Here is a 21,426-nt window from a genome sequence, read left to right as displayed (position 1 = left end):
CAGATACACCTGCTTTCTGCTGTTGTCTCTGGAGATGGTAAACCGGCCTCTAACTGACTGAGAGTAGTAGATGCTGCTACTGCCACTGCTGACATAAGCAATCCACTCCAGTCCTTTTCCAGCAGCTTGTCTGATCCAAGCAGTATCATAATTACTACTGAACCCTGAGTATGTACAGGTCAGTCTGTGGGAGTCTCCGGGCCTTTTAACCACTGGTTCAGACTCAGTCAGCGTTTGACCCTCAGTACCTAAAGAAATGTTAACTTTTTAGTTCAATCACTTTTTGTTTTGTCAGTTTAAATGTTCAACAAAATGTGTCCTTACCAGCCAAGAAACAACATAGTATCTGTAAAATAACTAAATAAACAGATGTGATCATTGTTAAAGTCGTGAAAGTTGTTGTCCAGTCAAAAGCTTGTCTATTAGATTGAGTCACCACACTTACTCTTCAACATATATAAATGAACTGAAAGAATGGGATTTGCATCGACTCCTCCTCCTCACTGACAAATACCAGTTTTCTCAAAGTAAAAACTTGAAAAAACAGAAAAGTATAATTTTCTTGTTTTTGATTATAGTTTATTTTTACTTTATAATACATAAATTTTCAAATATTAAAACTTGAATTACATCAAAAGACTTGTTTCATACCAAAGGTCTTTTTTTAAGATCTCAAACTCAGAAGTATTCAAAGAAAGTTGCCCAAGTTTTTGTGTGACTACTAATGGCAGGATTTAAGCATTTAGCAGCCAAGCCACTCCTTTACATAGAAAGAGGTATGTGCTGTGTTGTATATGACCCAAAATTTATGTTCCACTGGCAACATGCTGATAGTATTTGTCTGCATTATATGGATCCAGTCCCTGTAATTCATTATTTCTACTGCAGCACTTGTGTGTAATATGGGGACTCAGCTGTAAACCATTTATGTGCAGCAGTAGCTACTGGAAATCTTGGTTTCAAGGGCACAACAGTGCCATAAAGAGCCCTTAAAGTTCCTTTTAACAAACTGGTGAAGCCAAAGAGAAATAAAATCATTTCCGGACATGAAAAACACAACTTCAAGCCAGTCAAACTAACTGATAGTTGCCTAAATAACTAATAAAATAACATGTTTCCTAACTAATTAAAAGGTCATAATACCTTTTTTCACAACTTATTTCAATACTTAAATTTGCTCTGGAAAGTGTAATGGGGAAAAATCTAGTTAACCCTCACATTTACATTTAGGTGTTTATAACTTCACTGTAGGATTTTTGCATAACCTTTATTTGCTTACATGAAGTATGTGTCAGTATGACCTGCTGAAAAACAGCTTAGCAAAGCCTAAGGATGTTTCACTATCGCTCAGAATGATGAACTCTCAGGAAGGCCAGCATCTGGGAAATGATAGTGGGAGTCTTCCCTGTCCAGCAGCAGCCTGGGTGAGACATACAGAGAGTTTGTGTGATGTTATAAAAGGGACACTGTGACGCCCCAAGGTTAGAGCTCTTATGACTGTATAACCGTGATGTTTTGATGTGTGTGTTTGCTCTGCTGCATGCAGTAATAAAATAGCTTCACCACAACTGGTTGCAGACTTTATTAACACAAAAATCTACGACAAAAGCAACTAGTTAAGTTCAGTTACTGAATATCATATATTTAAGTCCATTTGCAGTATTTTCATTTTTTCATTGTCCTGTAAATAAATAAACAAAATCTTAAAGTACATTAGCTAAGTAAGATCATTTGGATTTCAGATGCAAAAGTTTGAAATATATATGAAGTGAAAGCTCTCTGTGGCTGGTGATTGATGATCAATTACTTTCGCCTCCAAGAAATCCCACACTGAGAAGTTAGATGGACGTTTTCTGTTACATCCGAGTGTTTTGGTCCAGAGTTAAAACTGAAAGAAGCAGGAGAACTGTGAACCTTTGTTGCAACAGTGACACCTGGGCACACAGGAAACTACAGGTTTGATGACTATCACAGTAAGAGACGTCATAGTTTCAACACAAAAAGAAACTTTGCATTCATGACTACAGAATTTGCAATAAAAAAATAAATATATTTAAAAAAAACATATGAATTTTATTTTGTATCATATTTGCTACATCCAGCGTTGTTTTGTGCAGTTTTTTGCTTTAAAATGTGAAATTTATTTAGATTTTTATTTGGGGGAGGAAACGCACTGATGATGTAGATGTCTCAAAAACACAAAAACACAAAAACTGTATGAATCGAATATGATACACTGGGCATTAAGGGGTTAAGAATTTGAGTGTTAAAACAGAAATGTATCAAAACTTAAACAAATCCAACTGAGTTGCTATCCTATTGGAAACATGTGGACCTATGAGCCTCCTCTTAGGTGAGTGTGAGTAAGGAACAACCATCGGGCTCACCAGCAGCAGGACTGGAGCAGGGTATTAGTACACACACACTGTATCCAAGTGCTGTAAGGATTTGCAAAGAAAACCTAACAGCACTACAGACACACTGCTTGACAGTCCCAGTATAAAATATCATTAAGATTAATCATTCACTTTCTCCTAAAAGGGAGAAGGAAAAGAATCACTGGATGTGATCAAACAAAGTCCTGTAATTAAACTCGCACAGTATGACTGAGTTTGATTTTTTTTTTCATAAAAACAACACTTTTGATTTCAGAAAATATGTAGCATGGATCTTTAACATTATTGATATTTATGTGGCTACGTATTCTTAACCACCAGCCCAGCAGATAGTTAACAGCAGCAGTCCTGTCCTGTAGTCCATACTGTTAAACTGCATGTCCTTAACTCGCTGTCAACTTTACTGAAGTCAGATAAGTAGAAAAGAAATAAATCAGGCTTTTGCATCAATTCCACAGGAAACAAAAATGAATTATTCTAATATGCTATAAAATGTTCAAGTAAATATTAGTTTAAACCCTTATAAACTGTTCATACCATTCAAACTTTGACCAAGGTCCCATAATAAGTTTCTGTTATTACAAAATGTCTACCTGATTTTGATCTACATATCTGTTAAAACGGTGTAAATAGTCTGACCTCTGACATTAATAAATAATGATTAATCATTATAAATCCCAAAAAGTTGATTCTGTTCATCTGGACATTGCGTTTTCAGTGGACCATGGATGACAAACATTTCGTCACTCATCCATGGTCTTTGGTCAGTGGTTGTTGGTCAAAGTGAATGACTATTTCCATATAAATGATGAAGAAACTGATCTCAGAGCTCATTGTTTATCAGTGGTGCTAGCTTCAGTCATTGTGCACATGTACTGTTTATAAGGTTGGGAAAACCTGCAGTCAGCTGAGACTGAAGATGTCACTGATGAGTTTCTCCCACTGAAAATGTTACGTCCAGATGAACAGAAACAACTTTTGGGGATTTCCTAACCTGGATGATTGAACATTTATCAAGACATCATCAATAAATGTTTCAGTGAACAGGGAGAATTTATTTAGGTTTAACAACACTTGTTTAGAATAAATATAACAGTGAGTGAGGAAGTTTGCTGACAAATTTCAAATTCAAATTTTAAAACTGGCAGTTCTAAAAATGTTTTGGTGTATGCAAAAGAAAATTATAATTCCCAACATTAGTTCTGATTATATTATTATTATTATGTTATAAAATAACATAGATCAAATGAGCACACACAAGATACAATATTTAATGATATGAGGTCCTGATAATCCCGTATTATTTCTTTCTTTCGGTGCGCTGATCTTTAATAATTTTTCAAAGTGAACTGCAGAAAGCAAACTGAGCATTGTTTTGTTTTTCTAACTTGGTTTGATGTGCTGAGTTTTTGTACAGCGTTTCTTCCTCTTGTGTCACTGTGACTCTCGAGCACAATAATAAACAGCTGAATCTTCAATCGTCAAGCTGTTCATCTGCAGATACACCTGCTTTCTGCTGTTGTCTCTGGAGATGGTAAACCGGCCTCTGAATGACTGAGAGTAGTGGCTGTCACTACCATCATAGTAGATCCAAGCAATCCACTCCTGTCCTTTTCCAGCAGCCTGTCTGATCCAAGCAATATGTCTATTATCACTGAACCCTGAGTATGTACAGGTCAGTCTGTGGGAGTCTCCAGGCCTTTTAACCACTGATTCAGACTCTGTCAGTGTTTGGCTCTCAGTACCTGCAGTCAAACAAGAATAACTAGTGACTGTTTTCCAAGCTTATCATTTCACTTTCACAACAATGTTAGTAAAACGACTGCACTTTCCTTACCAGCCCAGTAAATTGAAAGGATCAGAAAAACAACCATGAATTCAGGATGATTCATTGTCAAGGCCATTTGTCTCTGCTCCGTGTACAGTGGTGGTTAATCATGTATTCCCTGTCTTATATTCTGCATCATGTCTTCAAACATGGTAGAGATCATAGTTTGCATCAGCTCCTCCTCCTCAAAGACAAACACACATCCTCTCCTTCAAGTCAACACTCCACATTTTGAATTATTCAGGCCAACCTTCTGACTGCAGAAACTATACTTTTTCCTCAGGTCAACCATTCATAAAATTTTTAATAAGTTGACTTAACAAGGAAATAAAAACCTTAAGATCAAGGATCTCTTCTGAGAGATTGTTTTTCAGTGTTTGTCTGATATCAGACAAACACAGAATACTGTACCCAGTTATACCAGTTATTTTTTAATTTATTTTTATGTGGCTACGTCTCTTTAAACATTTTTTTTTAAATATGAAATAAAACTACATGATCTTATTTTCATTTGTTTTTTTTTATTTATAATTTATAATTTTGACTAAACATTAAGCTACGTACACAAAGCTGTGTTTGTATACGCACACTCAGACATGACTCAGGAGATGAACCCGCGGATTACTAAATCCACAACTGACTCCGACTGTTCCCCCCCCCCCCCACTAATTTCTTTTAAACTAGTACTGTATTAATATTCCTTACAGATGCAGATTTCCTTTGTTTGACCCAAAATCATAGATCTAAAATCCATCTGAACAGATAACATTCTCAATACTCTTTAAGTTTTGTTCACCCAATTATTTTATTCAAGTGTTTGTTACTCATCATTTAAACCCACCATATTTAAACAGTTATGAGACTACAACAAGAGTAAGTTTCTTAGAAAAACATCTTAAATTCATTCATGGTCTTAGAGCTCCTCCTCTGGTGGCTTGATGCTACAGTTGTTCAGGCCCTGAGAGGTTTTTGTTCAGGGGTCTTAACAGTTTGTGTTACTGTGACTCTCTGGCACAGTAATACACAGCAGAGTCTTCAGGCTGCATGTTCTGACCATTTAGAGTCACTGTCTTGCTTGAAGTGTCTAAGTCAATGCTAAACTTGCTCTTTAGTGAATCTTTATAGTAAGAGCTCCCAGTACTTTTCACACCAATCCACTCCAGTCCTTTCCCTGCAGGCTGTCTGATCCAGCCTGTCCACCAGCTAAGAGAATAAGAGACCTGACAGGTGATGGTCAGACGCTGACCTGGCTGCAGTATAACAGAGGGTGGCTGTGTCAGCTGCTCGCAGTTTACACCTGTGGAAAAAACACATTGAATGCAGTCAAATTAAAAGCGTGTAGTTTTCATGCTGTCAGTGTTTGTGTTCAGTAAGACTCACAGGATCCAGCAGCCAGCAGCAGCAGCAGAGCTACAGAGAACATGTTGGTGCTGAAGGTGATCTCCCAGGAGCTTCTATTCTTCTTTTGCAACCTGCAGCATTATATCAAGTCTGTGGGGGAGCTTACTTTGCATACAGATAGACGATGATACATGATTAGAGATACATTGATTGTTCAAGCACTAATAGAGACTGTGTTTTTAACATTTTTAAAAGATGAAAAAATTAAACAATCTTAAAAAATAACTCTGAGGTTGAAGGGTATTTCATTCATCAAAACCTGAATTTTAAAAGGAGAATTACAACTTGCCCCGTGACAGATTATTGACCTCTCCAGGGTGAACTCTGCCTCTTTGCCTTTTGGCTGCTGGAATAAGAATGAGAAAAGCAAGCCAAATATAATTTCTGATCATTGTTTAAGCCATTTGTCTCTGCCCAGTCTACAGTGCAGACATCAATATGAGAGGAAGAGGAGAACTTCAGTAGTTACGACCTTGCTTGACTTTGTATGTTGAATCCATACAACAAGACAAAGTCTGATTTGATTGCTAATAAAATTGAAAGAAAAAAACACTTTTTGTCAATTAAAAAAATGTTATAATATTTAATGTACATGTAAATGTTACGTTCTATAAACAAGTACTTTGCACAACTTATTGGTTTATAGATTAAAGTGTACAATATAATAAATAAATACAAGCTCGCAAACAAAAATATTTTTTTAACAAAAGTATTTTATGTCATAAATTAATCAGTTTATAACAACATTGATCAGTGAATTCAGTTTCATGTATTGGCCTTTTATTTCAGAGCTTTATCAATACTTACAAACTCACAAAAGGTTCTTGCTAAGGAGTTTTAAAAAGTAAACAGAAACGACAGGAGTTTATTAGAGTCTTAGAGATTTTTCTTTCTGTGAATGTGACTGTGGTCCTGTAATACACATGAGTGTATTCGGGCTGAATATTCTGTCCATTTACTGTAGGGTCTCTCTGCTGCAGACTCCATAAATACGCAACATAACAGAACACAGTTTGCATTTATATAAAATAGCACAGATTCTTTTGAATCATTTTTCTATTCTGTTTTTATATTGCATTGAATCTGAAGGAAAAGAAAATTACTGCATCATTAGATTGTAAAATTTGTTTTTCATAACAAATAATAAAACAAAATAAATAAAATAATAATAAAACCGTTCTAACAAGTTATGAAAGGATAGGGTCTTTGCTTTGTGTCTCTTGAGGACATTAATAAACAGAGTTTTCTGATGTTAAGCTGCTCATCTACAGATACAGCTGCTTGCTGTTGTTTCCGTTGGAGATGGTAAACTGGTGCTTACAGTTTTTTCTGATTGCTTAAGCACATTTTTTGTAACCATTGGCTAATTTTGCAAAACTCTTCACACAAATAAGAAAACCTGTCACCCAATAATCAAAACATTGTAGTTCTCTTGCAAAAGCAAACACAGCTAGATTAACTCTTCACACCTTCGTAAAAATGGTGTTTCCGTATCAAACAGTACACACAAGCCATCATCTACTAAGCACACAATGCGCCAACTGCACACTGATGGTATGAATACAAAACACATCTGGCTTTTGCTTTCTCTGTGCACAAGGTAGGCTATGTCAGTTTGAGCTCATACTTCTGTCATAGATCCATAAGCATAGAGGGATCCAAACTTCAAGTACTGGTGTTTATTCAAACACATCAAAACAAACACAAGTGTTTATTTCCAAGTACAGGATTATTTGCAATCGCCATAATGACTATATGGGTTACGTGGTCTGCAGTGAACATGCTTCCTCTGCCCCCTCCTCGTCTTCCTCTTGCTCCTCCTTGTCCTTGTCGTCCTCTTCATCCTACTTCTTCACCTCCACGTCCTCTTCCTCGGCCTCCTCTACTTCTCACTCTTTCTGCTCCCTCCATTGTACTCCGCACACACAGCTTACCTGTATTATAGTGCTTAGGCTGATTGCAAAGTGAACTAATTATCTAAGAAAGTTTTGACATGTGAAAGTGTGCCAGACAGTTGGCAAATTAGTGTTAATGATAGCCATACATGTGTATACTTTTGCTAGGAGTGTGTTGGAAATTTGGTAATTGAGTGTTGTGCAGTGAATTGTGCCTACAGTTTTGCAAAGTGTGTGTTACAAAATTGCAAACTGAGTGCAAAGCAGTTTTTGTGCTTTTAGTTTTTGCAAACTCAGTGAGTGGTTTTGCTATAAGTCTGAATAGTTTTAGAGATTGTGCTACAGGAATCACAGTTAGGGTTTGAGCATTCAGAAAAAACTGTAATATATATTTTTTGAATGTTGTTAATTACTGATCTTATCCATGTAGTTTTTAAATTATGTTTTATTTAACAATAGCAAAAAAAGGAAATAACATTATTATGTTTTATTAAGATGTTAAATTACAGATATTTATTTCCTAAATTGAACAAAAAAAATACTTTTTTTGGTTGACTGTTAAGCTTGATTAATTTCTGACAGTGGAGTCATGTGTACCAGCTATTTCCAAAAAACAGGTTTTTGACAGATTTATAAATCTTTTTTATGACAAGTGCTGTAATAAATATTTTAAGCACTGTAGTATTGATTTCTTTATAATGATAGCCTGAATACTTGCCGAATGCTAAATTTCTGTGACCTGGAGTGTGGTTCTCTTTGAGGAGGAACACATGCAAAATTATATCTTCCATCTTTGAATATGTGTCACAGGATAAAAAACAAGGACTACATGATTGAATCACACCAATGTGAACTGGGCAGAGACAAATGGCTCCTACAATGAACCATCCAGCGTTGACGGCTGTTATTCTTGTCCTGTCAGTTTACTGTGTTGGTAAGGACAGAAGTATTTCTTTGACAAACATTATGACTCAATGACAAATAATATTCTTGAAATACAAAGGCTAATAATGTTTTTATCTGCAGGTACTGAGGGTCAAACATTGACTGAGTCTGAATCAGTGATTAAACAGCCTGGACAATCCCACAGACTGACCTGTACATACTCAGGGTTCAGTGGTGATGACCATTATGTTTGGATCAGACAAACTGCTGGAAAAGGACTAGAATGGATTGCTTATATCAACCCTGGCAGTAGCTACATCTACTACTCTCAGTCAGTCAGAGGCCGGTTTACCATCTCCAGAGACAACAGCAGAAAGCAGGTGTATCTGCAGATGAACAGCCTGACAACTGAGGATTCTGCTGTTTATTATTGTGCTCGAGAGTCACAGTGACACAAGAGGAAGAAACTCTGTACAAAAACTCAGCACATCACAAAAGGGAACAATTTACTTTCTTCTGTTCACATTTATAGTAATGAACTGCAGTTCAATCTCATTAACACAAGAAGAAACAACAAAGGCACAAGAATCTCCAAAATATTTAACAATATCTGTTGGGATTAGTCATCAATTTGATAATCTATTTCAAATATTTACTATAAATTGCATTCAGCATCTTGTTTGGTTTTCAGACCACATGCATTAATCTTTAATAGTATCTTTCTTAAACATACACTTATTTATCATTACTTATTGCTGCCTGCAGGGAAAGGACTGGTATAGATCTGAATATAATCCTGGTGATTCATTCAGCAAAGATTTAGTAAAGAATAAGTTTAACATCAACTTAGACTCTCCCAGCAAAGCACTGACTGCAAGTGGACAGATTGTGCAGACTGAAGACACTGCTGTGTATTACTGTGGAAGAGAACCACAGCATCAAAACATCCGTAGAGTTGAACAAAAACCCCCTCAGTGCCTAAACAGTTATAACATGAAGCCACCAGAGGAGGAGCCCTCAGACCACTGATGAATTTAAGATATTACATTATTCAAGGGATTTTATTATGTAACTCAATGTGAGTTACATAATGCTAGAAGAATGACTGATGTGAAAATACGTGAGTCAGTAGATATGTCTTTATTGTATTTCACTTTGACATCTACAAACTAAAACTCTGCACAGATACTTTGGGGCTACTGTGTTTACCTCTGATTGTTATTATTTTAAATAAGCAAACATCAGAATTTGTCTGAGGGTGTTTTTATTGTTGTTGTTGTTGTTTACTAGCTGTCAGAAATCCCATTTAAAAATTATTTTAACAGACTTTGCACTGTTTAGAAAACAGGTTAAATAACATAGTTAAGACTAAAATTATTGACATTTTAACAATTTTATTGTACCTTTGCTGTTACACCCTATCTTGATTGTGATGATCCATTTATAAGCAGTATGTTTGTCACTGTTATGTTGTCATGTTATATTACAGTTCAAACAAGTGTGTATCACGTGCCTGTAGTGTGAAGTGGAAGTCTAGTTGTGTAATTATGCAATATTGAGAAAATATAGATGTTTGTTTAAAGAACTGTTTTTGTTTGTTTGCACATATCATTGACAGTCGCTGAGAGCAGGTTAACCAGCGAATATTCATAAGAGTAATTTGATTAAATGACAAACAGTTTAAACAGTTTAAATCTAAACATAAACACTGTGTGATAAATTAAGATCTGATAACTGTAAAGATTTCAGGAACTGAAAATATAACTTTATTGCATGCAACCAATGTACATATTTTTTCATGTTCTTGATAACTTGATAGCAGAGGATTTTATTGTTTATTACTGTGCTGGAGACTCACAGCGTCACAGGAGTGAGAAACATCATTTTCTCACAGAAGTTACAGAGATTACATTTAACTCATCAACATACTGGAAGATTGAGTAAAGCTGCTTCACTGTGAGATTGTTTTTGTGAAGACTCTATCTCCAGTTTTACATTAAATATTTTGTCTGTCCATGTGTACATGCCAATGTGACTATTTTCATCGGCCTTGTCTAAATAGAGTTTTTAAGGAATGAAAAACACATCAAACTTTATATTTGTCTTATAAATAATATTTTTATTGGAATTATCTCCATTTTTAAATTGTTATTACTGATTGCCACAGTGTGATCTCTTATAATCTGTCAGCATTCATCTATGTGTAAAGCAAACTTCCTGACACTCTGCTATAAAGACTTGAAATCATGGTGTCAGTTAAAGCATAAGAAAAGTTCTCATCAGATTATCTTGAGTACCAAAATGTTCTCTGTGGCCCTGCTGCTCCTGCTGGCTGCTGGATCCTGTGAGTCTCACTGGAAAAAAAAAAAAAAACACTGACAGGATGATCACAGCATACTGACTGTTACTATCACATAAAACATGTTTTCTCTACAGGTGTGAAGTGTGAGCAGCTGACACAGCCAGCCTCTGTGATTGTGCAGCCAGGTCAGCATCTGACCATCACCTGTCAGGTCTCTTATTCTTTTAGCAGCTACTGGACAGCTTGGATCAGACAGCCTGCAGGGAAAGGACTGGAGTGGATTGGGGTGAAAAGTACTGGGAGCTCTCACTATAAAGATTCACTAAAGAGCAAGTTCAGCATTGACTTAGACACTTCAAGCAAGACAGTGACTGGAAATGGACAGAATATAGAGCCTGAAGACACTGCTGTGTATTACTGTGCCAGAGAGTCACATTAACACATAACATCAGCAGACCTGAACAAAAGCCCCTCACTGCATGCACACATTTGAAACATGAAGCCATCAGAGGAGGAGCTCCAAGACCAATAATGAATTGAAGGGAAGTCTGCTGGACCAGATGGAGTGAGTCCCCTTGTCCTCAAGACCTGTGCCCCCAGCTGTGTGGAGTCTTTCATAAACTGTTTATGCTGAGTCTGAGTCTGCAGAGGGTCCCGGTGATGTGGAAGACATCATGCCTCGTCCCTGTACCAAAGACGCCACGTCCCAGTGGCCCCCAGGATTACAGGCCCGTGGCATTGACCTCCCACATCATGAAGACCCTGGAAAGGCTCATCCTGGACCATCTGCGACCCATAGTAAGACCACACCTGGATCCCCTTCAGTTCGCTTATCAGCCTCGTCTCGGAACTGAGGACGCCATCATCTACCTGCTCAATCGTGTCTACACCCATCTGGACCAGCCGGCGAGCACTGTGAGGGTCATGTTTTTTGACTTTTCCAGTGCTTTCAACACCATCAGGCCGACCCTCCTGGGTGATAAGTTAGCAGCGATGCAGGTGGATGCTTCTCTGGTGTCCTGGATTGTTGATTACCTGACAGGAAGACCACAATATGTACGTCTCCCACAGTGTGTGTCTGACAAGGTGATCAGCAACACAGGGGCACCACAGGGGACTGTCCTCTCCCCCTTCCTCTTCACCCTCTACACCACAGACTTCAGCCACTGCACAGAGACCTGCCATCTTCAGAAGTTTTCTGATGACTCTGCGGTGGTTGGATGCATCAGCAGGGATGATGAGACAGAGTACCGGGCTGTGGTCGACTCCTTTGTCACGTGGTGTGAGCAGAATCATCTGCAGCTCAACGTGGCAAAGACCAAGGAACTGATCGTGGACTTCAGGAAGACCAGGAAACACTTGACCCCTGTTTCAATTCAGGGGGTCAGTGTTGACATTGTGGAGGACTATAAATACCTTGGAGTACACATTGACAATAAACTGGACTGGGCTAAAAACACCACAGCACTTTACAGGAAGGGCCAGAGTCGTCTCTATTTTTTGAGGCGACTGAGGTCCTTCAACATCTGCCAGAAAATGCTGAGGATTTTCTATGAGTCTGTTGTGGCCAGTGCGATCCTCTATGCTGTTGCATGCTGGGGGAGCAGGCTGAGGGTCGCAGATGCCAACAGACTTAATAAACTAATCCGTAAGGCCAGCAATGTTGTGGGGATGGAGCTGGACTCCCTCAAGGTGGTGTCGGAGAGGCGGATGCTGAATGAAGGCGGATGGATGGCGAATGAATGGATGAATGGCGGATGAAGAAACTGATCTCAGAGCTCATTGTTTATCAGTGGTGCTAGCTTCAGTCATTGTGCAAATGTACTGTTTATAAGGTTGGGAAAACCTGCAGTCAGCTGAGACTAAAAATGTCACTCTGATGAGTTTCTCCCACTGAAAACGTTACGTCCAGATGAACAGAAACAACTTTTGGGGATTTCCTAACCTGGATGATTGAACATTTATCAAGACATCATTAATAAATGTTTCAGTGAACAGGGAGAATTTATTTAGGTTTAACACCACTTGTTTAGGATAAATATAACAGTGAGTGAGGAAGTTTGCTGACAAATTTCAAATTCAAATTTTAAAACTGGCAGTTCTAAAAATGTTTTGGTCTATGCAAAAGAAAATTATAATTCCCAACATTAGTTCAGATTATATTATTATTATTATTATTATTATTATTATTATTATTATTATTATTATTATTATTATTATTATGTTATTAAATAACAGAGCAATTGAGCACACACAAGATACAATATTTAATGATATGAGGTCCTGATAATCCCGTACTATGTCTTTCTTTCGGTGCGCTGATCTTTAATAATTTTTCAAAGTGAACTGCAGAAAGCAAACTGAGCATTGTTTTGTTTTTCTGACTTGGTTTGATGTCCTGAGTTTTTGTACAGCGTTTCTTCCTCTTGTGTCACTGTGTCTCTCGAGCACAATAATAAACAGCTGAATCCTCAGTTGTCAGGCTGTTCATCTGCAGATACACCTGCTTTCTGCTGTTGTCTCTGGAGATGGTAAACCGGCCTCTGACTGACTGAGAGTAGTAGCTCCCACTACTGTCACTCCAGATAACAGCAATCCACTCCAGTCCTTTTCCAGCAGCCTGTCTGATCCAAGCAGCATGAATATCACTGCTGAACCCTGAGTATGTACAGGTCAGTCTGTGGGAGTCTCCGGGCCTTTTAATCACTGATTCAGACTCAGTCAGTGTTTGGCTCTCAGTACCTACAGACAAACAAGAATAATTAGTGACTGTTTTCCAAGCTTATCATTTCACTTTCACAACAATGTTAGTAAAATGACTGCACTTTCCTTACCAGCCCAGTAAATTGAAAGGATCAGAAAAACCATAAACATCGGATGATTCATTGCCAAGGCCATTTGTCTCTGCTCCGTGTACAGTGGTGGTTAATCATGTATTCCCTGTCTTATATTCTTCAACATGTCTTCAAACATGGTAGAGATCATAGTTTGCATCAGCTCCTCCTCCCCAAAGACAAACACACATCCTCTCCTTCAAGTCAACACTCCACATTTTGAATTATTCAGGCCAACCTTCTGAATGCAGAAACTATACTTTTTCCTCAGGTCAACCATTCATAAAATTTTTAATAAGTTGACTTAACGGAGATCACGTGACCCGTCGGCAGGAATGCCAGCGTAGTTTTTAGCTCTGCACACATTGTCACTGTTTATCACTATCCTGTCATATAAATTAGTTATCTCGACGCCGATCCCACTATGGACACCTCTTCAACCAGAGACTCACGGAAAAGGGAGATTGCTCAGTCTCCCTTAAAGAAAAAGTTTAAAGATTCCTCCGTCACTAAGGAAGACCTCGACGAGGCTATTGCTAACGGTGTGAAGCTAGCACTTCAGGAACAACAAAAGTCCCTCGATTCAGTGGTTGCCTCGGCAGTCAGGGAAGCTATGGACTCTATCTTGATTCCTGCTCTGCGCGACTTACGCACAGACCTTCAAAAGACCAATGAAGTGGTATATAATGTTAGCGGGGAAATCGAGAGGGTAGCTGCGATGGCTAAACGCACTCAAGACCGAGTGGACTCAGTGCAAGCCGCCGCGCGTGAGGACAGACGATCGGTTATCGATCTGAAGAAACAACTCGACCTTCTCACGACAAAGCTTACAGATCTGGAGGACAGGGGTCGCAGGAATAACATCAGGCTTGTTGGCTTACCTGAAATGCTGGAGGGCTCGGATACAGTTGGCTACATTAAGGCTAATCTCCCCAAGTGGATTCCGTCGTTGGAGGGGCGCGACATCGACATCGAACGAGCGCATCGGGTGTACGACGGCCGCGATACTAATACCAAGAAGCCTCGCACCCTAATCTTCAGATTATTACGGTGGCAGGACAGATCGGCAATTCTCAAAGGGGCACGCAAAGCATATCCAGTGAAGCATGCCACCAACACCACTCTTCTTTTCTTCCCTGACTTCAGTCCGACTACAACAGCAAAGAGGAAGAGTTTCTCTCCTGTCATGAAGAAGGCTACGGCTATGGGCCTGGAACCATTCCTCATTTACCCCGCCGTGATGAAGATAGAGCACGGTGGTAAGAAGATGGCATTCGAATCCCCTCAACTGGCAGAAGATTTCATTAACTCCCTGCCGCGAAAGCTGAATCCTGCAACGCCGCAGTGTGTTGATGAGGCCCCCGCTTTTCCTCCCGATCTAAACAGCGCGGCCAACGACGCTGGCAATCAGCATGCAGGAGAAGGCAACTTAGTGGACATGAATGACTGAACGCCGGTTAGTTGACCTGTTTTAGTTGCAGCAGGCCTCAACTAGGTTGACGGCAGGATCACTTTCATGGGTTAAGGTTGGTTACATTTAATTTAGCGACTTGCTTCGTACTTTTTTTTTATTTATTTATTTTTGTATTTTATCTTATCTTATTTTGTGTATGTATGCATGTGTATGTATGTATATGTGTATGTGTGTATATATGTATATGCATGTGTATGTGTATGTGCATGTATGTATATATTTATATATATGTATTTTTATTTTTTTTTTTATTATTTATTTTACTTTTCTTTGAGCTTATCATGGTCACATATTTGCTGGCTGTTGTTACTGTACGTATATAAGATACATTTGTATTATTTTATTTTGTTTTTGTTGCAAATATTCATATTTTATATTCTTTTTTTTTTTTTTTTTTTTCTCTCTTCTCGCTAAATAAGATAATTTCACTCAGTCGGGAGGGTGTGGGATATACTTACCCACTTAATTTCCGTTGACTATGTGTGCACGTCTGACCCTCAAGTTTTTTGTGTTGGAGTGGAAGGACCGGTTACGAATCAATCAGAAGTTTGTGTTTTAGCAGACCTATGGAGGGAGCTCTGTGCGGTCTGCACCAGTTTTTGTATATAGTTTTTTCCTCCCCTGTCCCCTCCCTTGCAGACATATCTCTATGCAAAGTTATAATTCCAGTAGCATTAGTGAAACATTGCAGTACCTGGCAGGGGTATGGTGGCCTTGTATTTTACTACACACTGACGTTCCTCTCTTGCTATCTTCACATTGGGACCATTCTTGGACACTTGCCGTACCGATGCTACCATTGATTATTCTGTCACTTAACGTTAATGGTCTTAACTCCGCTATTAAGCGGACACGTGTCCTTGAGTACCTATACCGTAAAAACGCTGACATTGCTTTAATCCAAGAAACACATCTGAAACAAGGTGATGTGGCACGTTTTCAAAACAAACACTACAAACTACTAGCTTCGTCCTCTGCCCCAAATAAAACCAAGGGTGTCTGTATCTTGCTGAAGAGAAAATTCGACCTTACTACCAGGTATAGCACGAGTGATGAAAACGGCCGGCTGGCACTTGTAACTGGCAGTATCTTAAACCATAAACTGGTATTCGTATCTGTATGTCCAAATGAGCCAGACAGGGACTTTTTTACTTATATTGCCAATACACTATTAGAATACAATGATTATTCCATAGTGTTGGGTGGAGACTTCAATGCTGTCGTCAACCCCGTTTTAGATAAATCTCATCCAGATGCAGTAGCTAATCTCTCATCTTCTCTGTTGAATACACTTATAAAAGATCTTAATCTCATCGACCTTTGGCGGATGCAGAATTTCGACATTAGGGATTATACATTCTTTTCTAATAGACAAGACATTCTCTAGGATAGACTACGTTTTTGTTAGTCCTTCCTTAGTTTCAGGTGATACATCTATTTCTATTCAGCCAATCTTGATATCGGATCATTCAGCTTTGTTATGCTCTGTCGATCTGCCCAATTTAAAGAATAGGGCCCCCAGGTGGCGCTTTAATACGTCCCTATTAACAAACTCTACCTTTCTCAGCCTGCTTAAGCTCCAGCTGAAGGATTTTTTGGATATCAACGCTAATGAGGATATCGACCCACAAGTCTTATGGGAGACTACAAAATGTTTCATTCGTGGCTTTTCCATCTCATTCTCCTCCATGTTGGCAAAAACAAAACGTGCTCAGGTGTCCAATCTAGAAAATCAGGTGGAATCTTTACAGAATCTGCAAAAACTAAGCCGGTCAGACGATCAGTCTACACTCCTAGCTTCACTAAAAGAAGAATATGATGCAATAACCTTGTCCAAAGCAGAGTTCATCTTGCATAGAACTAGACAGAAGTACTATTTTGAATCAGAGCGTCCTAGTCATTTGTTGGCACTTATGCTTAAAGAATGTGAAACAAGGGCACATATTCCAGCTATAACAGCTGCAAACGGTAAAATTACGACAAATCCCTAGTCCATCAACACCACTTTCTCTTCATTTTTTGTAAATCTGTATAAATCAGATATCAATTTTAAGGATACTATCTGTAATAGCTTTCTCGAGAATCTGGATCTACCTCATATTCCACAAGCAGATCAGGATGAGCTAGAGGCCCCATTAACTCTAGATGAGCTGCATAGAGCGCTGAAAGACCTTAACAAAGGTAAATCACCTGGACTGGATGGCCTTCCGCCAGAACTATTTCTAGAACTTTGGGATACAATAGGCTCGCTCATGCTCGGCTCATTTAATTTTGCAATCCGGAACGGGTCTTTCCATAGAGACCAGAAAACAGCACTTATTACCCTTCTCTTAAAAAAGGGAAAGGACCCTCTTGAGTGCTCTAGTTTCAGACCGATATCTCTGCTCACAACTGATCTTAAAGTATTTGCAAAAGCTCTCGCATTGCGCCTGGAAAGAGTTATCCATGTTTTGGTCAATGCAGACCAGACAGGATTTATCCGAGGGCGGCTTGCATCTGATAACATAAGACGGCTGTTGCACATAGATGCCGCTAACAGCTATCAAAATCCATGTGCAGTATTTTCACTTGATGCAGAAAAAGCCTTTGATAGGCTAGAGTGGGACTATATGTGGATGGTATTAAAACGCTTTGGGTTTAAGCAGAAATTTGTTGCTATGATTCAAACACTATATCACTCACCTCTTGCTAGTGTCTTAACAGGGGACCTGGTCTCTCCCCCTTTCACGCTGCAGCGTGGAACGAGGCAGGGTTGCCCTCTCTCTCCTCTCCTGTTCTGCCTCTCTCTAGAGCCCTTAGCACAAGCCATTAGACAGTCCACGATTTCTCCCATAAGAATTGGTGGTCATAATCATATCATATCTCTATATGCGGATGATATTATTCTGTTTTTGGACAACTATGAGACGTCCATCCATCCACTGATTAAAAACTTTGACCATTTCAGCTCTCTATCTGGCTACAAAATAAACTGGTCGAAATCTGCTTTGATGCCTTTGAACGATAAAGCTACGAAAGTTTCCTTACCCGGTTGTGTTCAGATCAAAAGCACTTTTACTTATCTGGGCATTTCAATTCATAATAGTATTCCAAAGATAATCAAGGAGAATTTTACTACTATGCTAAATAAGATCAAATCCGACTTTCAAAGGTGGGACAATTTAAAAACTTCGCTTCAGGGTAGAATCAACACAGTAAAGATGAACATACTGCCACGGCTTAATTTCCTTTTTTTTATGTTGCCACTCTCTCCTCCTCTAACTTATTTTAAAGACATACACTCTGCGGTGTCTAAATTTATTTGGAATGGCAAAAGGCCTAGGATACGTTTGTCAACATTGCAGCGGCCCAAATTGTTTGGTGGCCTGGCAGTACCAAACTTTGAGTTTTATTACTGGTCATTCCAAATCAGGGCGCTTAGTACGTGAGTCAACCCAGAGACTACTACTGCGTGGAAAATGATCGAATCCGCCAAGGCAGCACCGCATAGACTACAAGATTTTCTGTTTGCTAATGTTCCCGCCAATACGCTCTACAACAACAACGAATTTGGACCTATTATTGCCAACTCTATACAGGTATGGAGGAAGATAGAACGGCGGCTGGGTGCTCCAGTTAAATTTTGTAAAAGCTCACCACTCTGGCATAATTTAAACTTACTATGTGGCAGCCGACCATTTGTTCAACCCTCTTGGTTCTCACTCGGGATAAACCTTTTTGATGATCTATTCAACGCCCAAGGCCTTTGCTCATTTCAGGACTTAAGGACACGTTTTTCTCTTCCTGCATCTTCTTACTTTGTATATCTGCAGCTCAGATCAGCTTTAAAAGCATACGGTGTCCCCTGGGACTCTCCTCTTCCCTCTCATCCCATGTTGGACTGGATCCTGCCTAAATCTGGCAGACCCTCTGTTTCCAAAATCTACAACAAATTAGCTGAACATGGTATGAAGTCCCTGCCCATTGAATCTATTTGGGTCAGGGAACTGGGAGAACTACAGGTTAATATAGACTGGGATACAGTGTGGTCTAATCTGAGTTTGACTTCTAAGAACCTGGCGCATCAATTAATTCATTTCAAAACCATACACAGAACATACATTACGCCCTATAGGAGGTTCCAGATGAAACTACAGGCTACGTATTACTGTCACATCTGCAATGATTCATCACCTGGCACGTTTTTGCACATGTTTTGGGACTGTCCTGTGGTATCCGATTTTTGGGTCTTTGTGAACTCTGTGTTATCTGAGGTACTGGAAGTTTTTTTATGTTCCCAATCCTGGTCTTTGTCTCCTTAATGATACCTCTGAAATCTCCTTAAAACAAATGCAATGCAAAATGTTGTTCGCTGGATCTACATCCGCAAAGAAGACTATTACAAAGCAATGGTTCTGTCCTGACATTTGTATGGAATCATTCTGGAGACGATGTCTTATCCGTGTTATTGGTTTTGAATAGGGCTGCTCAATTAATCGAATTTTAATCACGATTACGATCTGGGCTTTCAACGATCATTAAAAATGACTGAGCCGATTATTAGCCCCTCCCTCGTTTATCCGCGACACCTTAAAGGCCGGTCCGTGAAAATATTGTCGGGCATAAACCGGTCCGTGGTGCAAAAAAGGTTGGAGACCGCTGATTAAGAGGACCCGAGGGAAGCTCGGAAAGCTAAGCAGAAGTTATTTGGAGAGGAGAGTGACTGCCGTTGGTTGAAAAGAGAGGTAAAAAAAACTTCAGTGGTGTTGCACACTATTTTATATTATTTTTTTAAAGTCATTGTTAAATAAATATCGTCAAATCGCGATCTCAATTTCAGTGAAAATAATCGTGATTATCATTTTTGCCATAATCGAGCAGCCCTAGTTTTGAACATACCACAGCAAAATTAAATAAAGCTCGACCCACGACTGTTGACGCTTGGAAAATCTTCTCATCCAGAGTTATCTCCTGGAAGAGGCAATAATTGGTTTTAACTTTGTGTTTTTGTGTCTTTTCTTTGCTGTCCCTATGCCTTGTTTGCTAATGTTTGCTTTGCTACTGCAGTTTACAGTTGTGCTGTATATGTCTGTACCCCCCCCCCCACCCCCAACCCCATTTTAAATCAATAAAATGTTGATCACAAAAAATAAGTTGACTTAACGAGGAAATAAAAACCTTAAGATCAAGGATCTCTTCTGAGAGATCGTTTTTCAGTGTTTTTCTGATATCAGACAAACACTGAATACTGTAGCCTACCCAGTTATTTTTTAATTTATTTTTAAGTGGCTACGTCTCCTTAAACATTTTTTTTTTAAATATGAAATAAAACCACATGATCTTATTTTCATTTGTTTTTTTTTTATTTATAATTTTGACTAAACATTCAGCTACATACACAAAGCTGTGTTTGTGTACATGACTCGCACAGTGTCACTGCTTAATATTCCTTAAAGTCAAAGTCAACTTTATTTGTCAATTCTGCCACATGTACAGGACATACAGAGAATAGAAATTGCGTTACTCTCAATCCCTAGATAAATAGCAAATGAACATTTAAATATATTTAAATATAAAAGTGATTAAAAATGCAAGTAAAATAATTAAAAAGTAAAAATTTAAATAAATACAATTTTACATATAACAAGAAAGCTATACAATATAATGGGTAAGTGACATTGAGTGTAAACCAGGCAGAGTAGTGCAAATAGGCAAATAGTGCAAATGGAGATTTAGTAGTGTACGGTAAGAGAAAGTGTAACAACAAAGTCTTGTGAGGTAATGGCAGTCCACAAAGTGACTGGTAACTGGTGCAGGCCAGTGAGTGAGTCAGAGAGTGTGTGTGTTTGTGTGTGTGTGACAGAGTTCAGTGAGACCGTGGAGGAGAGAGGGGAGAGGGGGCAGAATCGGGAGGGAGTTAAGCTTCCTGACAGCCTGATGCATGAAGCTGTCCTTCAGCCTGCTGGTCCTGGCCTGGAGACTCCGCAGTCTCCTCCCCGACGGCAGCAGCTTGAAGAAGCTTTGCATTGGGTGCGTGGGATCAGCCGCTATGCAAAGGGCTTTTTTAGTGAGACGGGTGCTGTAAATGTCCTGGAGGGAGGGGAGAGAGAGACACCAATGATCCTCTGCAGCTCTCACTATGCGTTGGAGGGTTCTATGACAGGACGCATTGCAGGCTCCAAACCACACAGTGATGCAGCTCGACAGGATGCTCTCGATGGTGCCTCTGTAGAAAGTGTACATGATGGGGTTACAGATGCAGTTTTCCTTTGTTTGACCCAAAATCATAGATCTAAAATCCATCTGAACAGATAACAGTCACTGTTGCACCATTTATAGTTATTACATGTTTTATTTTGAAAAGCCTGAAAACGATATGGTGCTTTTGTTGTGAAAAGTTTGTGAGAAATAAAACAAGCGAATGGCGGAGTG

General features: G+C 39.0%; 2 pseudogenes and 1 gene segment (V, D, J or C); 1 reads left to right on the top strand and 2 right to left on the bottom strand.

Moving 5' to 3' along the window:
* Positions 1 to 3,830: 3,830 nt before the first annotated feature.
* Positions 3,831 to 4,288, bottom strand: LOC147332384 (immunoglobulin heavy variable 3-30-3 pseudogene; annotated as a pseudogene).
* Positions 4,289 to 5,219: 931 nt separating this feature from the next.
* On the bottom strand, positions 5,220 to 5,665 carry LOC147332383 (immunoglobulin heavy variable 4-38-2-like). The segment is given in 2 exon segments: positions 5,220 to 5,521; positions 5,605 to 5,665. Coding segments are annotated over 2 exon segments (345 nt in total).
* A 5,041-nt stretch (positions 5,666 to 10,706) lies between these two features.
* LOC147332382 (immunoglobulin heavy variable 3-23 pseudogene) lies at positions 10,707 to 11,146 on the top strand (annotated as a pseudogene).
* The last annotated feature ends 10,280 nt before the right edge of the window (positions 11,147 to 21,426 follow it).

Source organism: Aulonocara sp. 'chitande type north' Nkhata Bay, linkage group LG4 (assembly GCF_057382095.1).
Source record: "Aulonocara sp. 'chitande type north' Nkhata Bay isolate Kocher_YH1m ecotype deep benthic linkage group LG4, A_spYH_male_GT1.1, whole genome shotgun sequence".
In the NCBI taxonomy this organism is placed as follows: Eukaryota; Metazoa; Chordata; class Actinopteri; order Cichliformes; family Cichlidae; genus Aulonocara; species Aulonocara sp. 'chitande type north' Nkhata Bay.
Note: the sequence above shows the minus strand (reverse complement) of the source record. Positions and strands in the feature narration are given on the sequence as shown.